Genomic DNA, 8312 nt, shown 5'->3' on the forward strand with positions numbered 1-8312 from the left:
AGAGAGTGGGAAAAGGAAATCAGCCCTGGAGTCCAGAAACAAAGTGAGCCTGCTGGGAGGAGGGGTAGAGACTGAACTGTCCCCAGAGGCTACAGAGGGGACCATGTGTTCCAGGCAGCCTTGGCCCCAGCTTCTTCTCACAAGGCCTCTAAGCTGGTCCTGGAAATAGCATCTGACAACAAATACATTGTGCACGAGAGATATTCTTTCAGTAACTTTTATTTTTATATAATTTCAAATTCACAGAAAAATTGCAAGAATAATACAACAAACTTTGTTATACCCTTTTACCATATCATCAACTATTAGCATGTTTTCCCATTTGCTTTATTCTTTGTACACCCTCCCACTGCAGATTTTCCAAGTCATATGAAAGTTGCCAATGTGATAGCCATTTACCCCTAAGTACCTCAGTGTGTATTTCCCACAGAGAAATACATTCTTTTACGTTGTCAAAATTAGCAAAATAGCATGGATATAGGGTTTTTATCTAATTCCCAGGATATATTCAAATTTCATCAGTTGTCCCAGGTTTTTTTAAAGATTTTTAAATTGATTTTTAGAGAAAGAGGAAGGGAGAGGGAGAGAGAGAGAGAGAGAAACATTGATGTGAGAGTGAAACATCATGCTTTCCCTCCCCCCTCCCCACACACACACACCAGGAATTCACCCCGGGCATGTGCCCTGACAAGGAATTGAACCAGTAACCTTTTGGTGCACAGGACAATGTCCAACCAGCTGAGCCACACTGGTCAGGGCTGTCCCAGTTTTTAGCTTAATTTTAATTTCCTTTTTGATGGCTTTTTAATCATACAGTGAATACATAAATACAGTCTCCATGTAAAATATTACAGATAAGGCCAAACTAGTCCTCCCTGAACACCACCCTCCACCCTGGTCCCTCTAACCTTATCAGGCATTGCAGTGTACTGGGGAGAACATGAGGTCTCTGCCACTTGCTGGCTGTGTGGCTTTGAGCAAGTTCCTTAAACTTCCTGTGTTTCTGTCATTTGTAAAATAGGAATGAATGATAATAGTAATAAGCCATAGCCACTACATAGTTGTAGGTATTAAATGAATTCATCCCAGTAAAGCTCTTAGAGTAGTGCCCAGCACGTAGTTAAGTAATCAGTAAACATCAGCTGTTATTATCCTCTTTGACTTCACTCCGTGGGGCAACCCAAGGGAATGCAAGAAGCGAATGTTGGGCCTGATGATGACTTCATTTCAAGGGGCGGCCCAGCTAAGCAGTGCAGGGGGTCAGCCTCCACCTGTTCACTGAGGGAGCAACTGGGAATCCATCAAGGTCAGGCTTCCATAATCAGATTTTTGTGCACTGCCAATGTTGCCACCTCCACCTCTGGAGAGTCTGGGCAGGCCTGAGCTGAGATGGAGTCCCAGGTACAGGGTGGACTGGGAACAAATGCACCACCCCAGAGGTGGAGCAGCTGCCCAGACAGGCCTGCAGGAGTCAGCCTGCGCTGGGCTGGAGATGGCTGGGCGCATTTACAGACTCTCCTGGGGACATTGCAAAAGGGCTCTGATGCTTGGCAGATTTTTGCTTGATCCTCCAGGCCCCTCATTCTGGAGATTCTGACATTTCTTCTGCCTGGTAAGCGGGAAGGAGCAAGGCGAGAAAGATGGGGATGTGGTGAGGTTTACCAAAGCTCCTGCTGTGGCATAATGTTGGGTGAGCACTTGCCCTCACACAAGATGCCTGGTTAGGCCCTGTGGTGAGTCAGAATTGGCTCCTAAAAGAACCAGTCCTTGAGCCACAGTATTTGGGGGAGGGGGGGTGAGACAGGGGTCTCCCACCCCAACAGTCAGTATAGCACATTAGAAAGCAGCCTGGATAGGAATCTTGCCAGAAATCCTACTGGCTGAATAGCCTGGGACAAGTCACTTCAGCACTCTGAACTTCTACCTCCATTCTGCAAAATGGATACAGTACCTTCTGCCTCCCCAGGTGGCTGAAGAGTTTAAAAGTGTATGAAAGTTAGGGCTTGCTGGATGAAAGCTATTTTTTATTTAGCAGTTTCTCAGCCCTTCTGGGGACAGAAAGACAGGAAGGTCATCATGTTTGGTGGCAGAGCTTGGGTCTTGAACTACTCTCCAACCCTCCCCCCTACCCTCCTGCTCTCACATGTACCTTCTTTTCCAACAAGACTGGCTGCCCCTGGGCTGACAAGCTGTTCTGTACTTCCTTGCCTTAGCACCTGCTGGTCCCACAGCCTGAATTGCCTTGTCTCCCTTTGCCACCTGACAAATGGCAGCAACATCCACCTTCCCTGGTCCCAAAAAGAATGAGTACCCCATAGCTTGGGAACTCACCCTCACGGGCCTGGACTAGCTAGGCCCACTCCATGGCCCCGGCACTTAGAAAGGGCTTGTCTCCCAGTAGGGCTCAGAGCTGCAAAAAGAGGGGTAGAGGAGGGGGAGGTCCCCAGCCCCTGGGCCTTCCTTCTCCTTCCCTTGGGAAATTCAGGACAAGTAGAAGGAGGCTTGGAGTCCCAGCATAGTGTGGGGCAGACCCCCGCTCCTTCTGGGGGCTAGGACTCATGTTAATTTCATGAAAGAAAGGTTCTGCCTCAGCCGGGGCCACTGCCTGAGCCCACGGAAGCTTGGGCCTCACTGAGCCTGCTCCTCAGATGGCCTGGGGCTGGTGGCTGAGTCCCAGGGGTTTGGGAGCAGGCTCTGAGAGGCATTCTGAGGGGCTGCAAGGCAGCAGACACTGAGAGGGAGGAGGAGGAAATGGCCCCCTTCCCTGGCTGCTCTGACAGACAGCTGTGGAGGCCCTGCTTCCTGTGAGGGACTGGGCCCAGGGCTCAGACCTCTGAGCCTCCCATCTCCCCAAACCACAGCCCAAAGGTGTGAAAGAAAGAAAAAAACAGGGGGAGGGGTGGCAGAGAAGAGACAGGTGCACAGTTCACACCTTGACCACAGGTGGGGCCCAAAGCAGCTTCACTCTGACTAACTTCCTCCTCAAGCTTCCCCGCTTGCGGCTTGGGAGAGCAGAACTCAGAGTGCAGGCTCCCGGCTAGGGTGTCTCCCCAAGGGCTGGACCTTCCTTTGACCTGGTCTGGAGGCTGCTTGGGACAGGAAAGGACCAAATTAGAGGCCAGACAAGGGCTTGGCTCAGTACCATGACACAGGCACCTTCCAAGGCACCTGGGCTGTGAAAGACCACAGAAGCCCAGCACACACCTGCTGTTTTGAGCCCTGGGAAGGCAGGAAACTGCTGCTCACTGGGACCTACCCTGTGTCAGACACATTCCACAGTAGCACTGGCAGTCCACAGAGCAAGCCAATCACACATGTCCTATCTTTATCCCTTTTTTTTCAGATGAGGAAACTGAGGCAGAGAGGTGAAATGATTTGCCTGAGATTACACAGCTGGGAAGCCAGAGCACTAGGCTAGGGCTGGCCAAACACTCCCACCTAAGGGGAGGGGCAGCCTTTCTGGAGGGGCCACCCTCTGGACAAACACACGCCTGCCCACCCCACACTCCCAGGGCTCCCCCAACACGAAGACTCCCAGTAACTCTAGGTCTGTAGCCACTGCCTCCCACTCAGCATTCTCAACTGTGTGCCTACAAAGTGCAGGGCCCTGTGCCCAGGGCCTTACAGCCTTGGTTATCTCAGTTTATCTTGTAACAACCCTGCTGAGACCAGCTCAAAACAGTTATGTCATTTGTCCAAGGTCACACAGCTCGAACTGGGTGGATTTAGGGCTGGAGCCAGACAAGTTCAATGTTCTTGGCCACACAGGGAGCAGGGAGAGCAGCCCGCCCCGAGGCTGGCCTATCAGGCTGCGGCCCTTACACTCAGAAAGGAAAGCTAGCTGCACTTTTGCAAAGCTCTTGTCTGATGTGCTCGTGCTGCCGTTTCTTCTTCCCAGCAGTCCAGGAAGGTGAGGGTCATTGTCCCCATGTGATAGAGATGAGGCGAGTGGGGCACAGGAAGGACACCAGGGTCCCTAGACTGAAATTCCACACGGACCAGTAACATTCCAACATATATTTAGAGGACCCACAGTGGGTTGTCAACTTCTAACAACAGGAGATACTTCCAAAACCATCAGCTATTTCTACCATCATCTCATAAAGAAAAAAATCATTTTAATACTACAAAGGTGATGAAGGACAAACTTGCAGAATAGAAGACCTTCCATTATGTTGAACAAATAGAGCGGACTAGAGATGCCACAAATTCATGAGAGCAGTTGCTCCTGGGGCAAGCAGAAAGGGAATAGAGTTGGGAAGAGTACCTGGGGACCTGCTGATTTTAAGGAAAATCTGTAAACAGCGTTTTTGTTGTCCCTTTTCGTTGTCCTCATTTCTCTCATGTGTAGAAGCCCAGTGAATGGAAATTCTTCCTGCACCAGCATCACGAAACTGGTCCTGGCTCCCACTTCTCTTCCTCACCTGGCAGGCAGTTCCTTGCCAAGTCCATCCTACTTCCATGGCTTCTGGAATCCTCCCAGTCCCCTCCACTTACACTGCTCCTGACCTCCTCCAGGCCCTCAGTTCCTTCTGGCCTGGAGCTTGCAGGTGACAAGCTGCTTGGAGCAGGGATAGTCACGTCTTCTGTCCACAGGAGGCAGGGAAGGGCCTTTGGGCTTATCAAGTGTGCATCTTGTCAATCAGTGTGAACTGAATCCCAGGCCCTGGGCTAGAGGCTCTTGTGAAGTGCTCTGGCTAAACGCTGGACCCCAAGACCATGGGCTAGCATTGCCTATGTCTCTCTTTTTCATCTGCGGGGAGAGAGGAAAAGCGGAAACTGCTTGGGAAAGGCAAGTTAACGGCCACCTTTGCCAGCTGCTAATGAGAACAAGGTGACAGGGAGGGGAGCAGAGGGCAGGAGAGAGCTGAGGGCAGGGTGGGAGTGGAACTCCCCACAGTGAGCAGCAAAAAAGGACTGATTGGCTCCACAAACGCTGTTTACAGATTTTCCTTAAAATCAGGAGATCCCCAGGTACTCTTCCCCAACTCTATTCCCCTTCTGCTTGCCCCAGGAGCAACTGCTCTCACGAATTTGTGGCATCTCCAGTCCCTCTTTCAAACTCTAGAACAAATAGCTGTATCCAGGGCAATACAGTGCTTTTTTGTGTGTGGTTTTTAGAATTTACGTAAGTGGTGGCAAACTATACACATATTCTGTAACTTGCCTCTTCCACCATGTGATCATTGGCTTTTCCAGATGCACCCACATTAAAATATAGAACTCTAGGTCACTTGGTTTTAACAGAATTAATATGTCATAGTTTCTCTATTTATAAAAACTGAAGGCGGTGTGATAAGTGGCAAAAAGGAGAGTCAGACAGCCATGGGTCCAGCTTTAGCACCCACCCTTACTTGCTGTGTCTGCTGAAGACCTTTCTCCTTTCTGGGTTAGTCATAAGGATAACCCCCACCTGATGAGGGAGTTGTGTGGTTGGAATGAGGCGGTGATAGAGAAAGCACCTAAAGCGACATCTGGCACATAGCAATTCCCTTTCCTTGCCCCCATTGATTAGCATGCAGGGGCAATAGTAAAGGATTAGATTTAGTGTAGTCAATTTCTTTTAAATATTTTGATTTTTAAAAGAGTTTTAATCTCCTTTTATAGACTTAACATGTTTATCGAGCCAGTCTACAATCAGGCAAAAATTGACTCCCGCCCAGAACAAATGAGCACAAGAGAAGCAGTTCTTTCCCTGGTGGCAAGCAGGGCTTCACTCCCCACCTGCTCTGCTTCTCCTTCAGGCCTCTCCCCTCGGAGGACCTGCCTCTACCCTTCCCTAGGACTCGGCCATTCTGGCCCCAGGCTTGTGTCAGATCCTCCAGAGCAGCTTCCCTGGCCAGGAGAATGCCATTGGGTGTAGGGAGGTCTGGTGTAGATAACCCCATGGAAGAGGCAGCTGTCAAGAACCACATGAAACCCTTACTTCCTCTGTACAGTGCAGGTTCACAACCACAAGCACCAAAGCAGAGGGGCAGGCAGCACGCGCCAGGCAGCCGGAGCACCAACCCAGCCATGCTCCCTGAGGTAAGTGCTGCTGCCCAGCCAGGCCAGACCACTCTCTTGAGTGGAAAGCCCAGGACACTAGGGGATCGGCAGGGCTGGCCCATGAGCCAGACCACCAGAGGGTTGGGTGAGTAGGTAGAGAATGCAGGGGTTATGTAGAAGGGTCACTGGACAGGGAATTGAGAACCCACCTTGGCCATTGATTAGTGTGAATGACGACCAGCAAGTCACTTCCCCTCTCTGGCTAGTGCCTCATCTGCAAAATGCAGGAGGTGGGGGCTCACCCCCGAGAGCTTGCAAGGCTCCCTTCAGCTCTGACTTGGGACTTTGGCTCTTCTGTGCTGAACTGAATTGGCACTGGGGAGGCCTGCAGCTCTGGGGTGGTTCATGGGAGAAGGCTGGAAGAAGTATTTCTGCTAAAGCTTGGTGGAGGAGCCCCCAGTGGGTGGCAGTCCTTGGTGTAAGGGAGGAAAAGAATGGCAGAAAGCATGCATGGGGGCACGGTGATTTGTAGAGAGGTCCCATGGGGAGCAGGAAGTTGGGGTCCCCAGACAAGGGCTGAGGAGTGACGAGAAGGGAGAGGGGATGGTGAGGTGGTGCCTGGGGAGGAAGGTGGTAGAATTACGTGTGGCCAGGACACTGAGAACAGCAAGCCTTGAAGGAAGAGAAAGGAGAGAGGGGAGAGGGGCAGGGAGGGCTCTTGGCACAGGGGAAATTTCCTCCAGCCCATAATCCCTGGGCTGAAGGGATGGCCCTGAAGGGTGAGTGAGAATCAGCCTTTGAGAAAGAAAATTACATATCAGCACCAAGGCTGGGAAGGTGCAGTTTAGGAGGTGTGGCCTTGGAAGAAAGGTGGGGACAATTACAGGGTGTGGCCCAGGCCTCAAGGCCTGCCTTACGGCTCCCAGAAAGGCTCCTCAGACTACATCTCTGAAGGAGTTTGTTTACAGGGTCTGTTCCTTCCTCTCCTCCCTCCCTCCACAGATCAGTGAACGCCTAGAGCTTCTAGGCTCTGACCCCGCCTATCTCCTGGAAAACTATAGCTCTTCCTTTGACTATGGAGGAGAAAACGAGAGCGATTTCTGCTGTGATTCCCCACCCTGCCCACAAGACGTCAGCCTGAACTTTGACCAGGCCTTCCTGCCAGCCCTCTATGGCCTCCTCTTTGTGCTGGGGCTGCTGGGCAATGGCGCTGTGGTGGCAGTGCTGCTGAGCCAACGAGCAGCCCTGAGTAGCACTGACACCTTCCTGCTTCACCTGGCTGTGGCTGATGCCCTGCTGGTGCTAACGCTCCCCCTCTGGGCAGTGGATGCTGCGATCCAGTGGGTTTTCGGCTCTGGGCTCTGCAAAGTGGCAGGTGCCCTCTTCAACATCAACTTCTATGCAGGGGCCCTCCTGCTGGCCTGCATCAGCTTTGATCGGTACCTGAGCATAGTGCATGCCACTCAGCTCTACCGCCGGGGGCCCCCGGCTCGTGTGACCCTCACTTGTGTAGCTGTCTGGGGGCAATGTCTATTCTTTGCCCTCCCTGACTTCATTTTCCTGTCAGCTCACCGTGACGCACGCCTCAATGCCACCCACTGCCAGTACAACTTCCCACAGGTGGGCCGCACGGCACTGCGCCTACTGCAGCTGGTGGCTGGCTTCCTGCTGCCCCTGATGGTCATGGCCTACTGCTATGCCCGCATCCTAGCTGTGCTGCTGGTCTCCAGGGGCCAGCGGCGACTGCGAGCCATGCGGCTGGTGGTAGTGGTAGTAGTGGCCTTTGCCCTCTGCTGGACCCCCTACCACCTGGTGGTGATGGTGGACATCCTCATGGACATGGGGGCTTTGGCCCGCAACTGCGACCGAGAAAGCCATGTGGACGTGGCCAAGTCTGTCACCTCAGGCCTGGGCTATATGCACTGCTGCCTCAACCCGCTGCTCTATGCCTTCGTGGGTGTCAAGTTCCGAGAGCGGATGTGGACGCTACTTCTGCGCCTGGGCTGCCCTGGCCAGAGTGGGCACCAGCGGCAGCTGCCATCTTCCCGCCGGGATTCATCCTGGTCTGAGACCACAGAGGCCTCCTACTCGGGCTTGTGAGGCTGGGCTGAAGGTGACCCTTTTGCCACGCAGCCTGACTGCCCCCTCATTCCAGGTTCCTTTCTCCCTCCCTCTCCGCTGGTCCTGGCTCCCCAGATGCACACTCCTGGGATTTCCTGGGAGCCCCCCTCCTGGCTCTTGGGACTTTGCCGCTGCTGCTCCTTAGTTACAAAGCCCTATCCTGCCGATTCAGAGTTGGCTGCTTTCAGGCCCTTCTTTCTTTG

At 52.6% G+C, this 8312-nt stretch overlaps 1 protein-coding gene across 1 annotated transcript; it reads left to right on the forward strand.

The window, feature by feature from the left end:
• Positions 1-5886: 5886 nt before the first annotated feature.
• On the forward strand, positions 5887-8088 carry CXCR3 (C-X-C motif chemokine receptor 3). The gene is made up of 2 exons (XM_023765045.1): positions 5887-6027; positions 6943-8088. The coding sequence occupies exons 1-2, from the start codon at positions 5887-5889 to the stop codon at positions 8086-8088; spliced, it is 1287 nt and encodes a 428-aa protein (XP_023620813.1).
• Positions 8089-8312: the final 224 nt, after the last annotated feature.

The sequence above is a fragment of the Myotis lucifugus genome, unplaced genomic scaffold, assembly GCF_000147115.1.
Source record: "Myotis lucifugus unplaced genomic scaffold, Myoluc2.0 scaffold_4, whole genome shotgun sequence".
In the NCBI taxonomy this organism is placed as follows: domain Eukaryota; kingdom Metazoa; phylum Chordata; class Mammalia; order Chiroptera; family Vespertilionidae; genus Myotis; species Myotis lucifugus.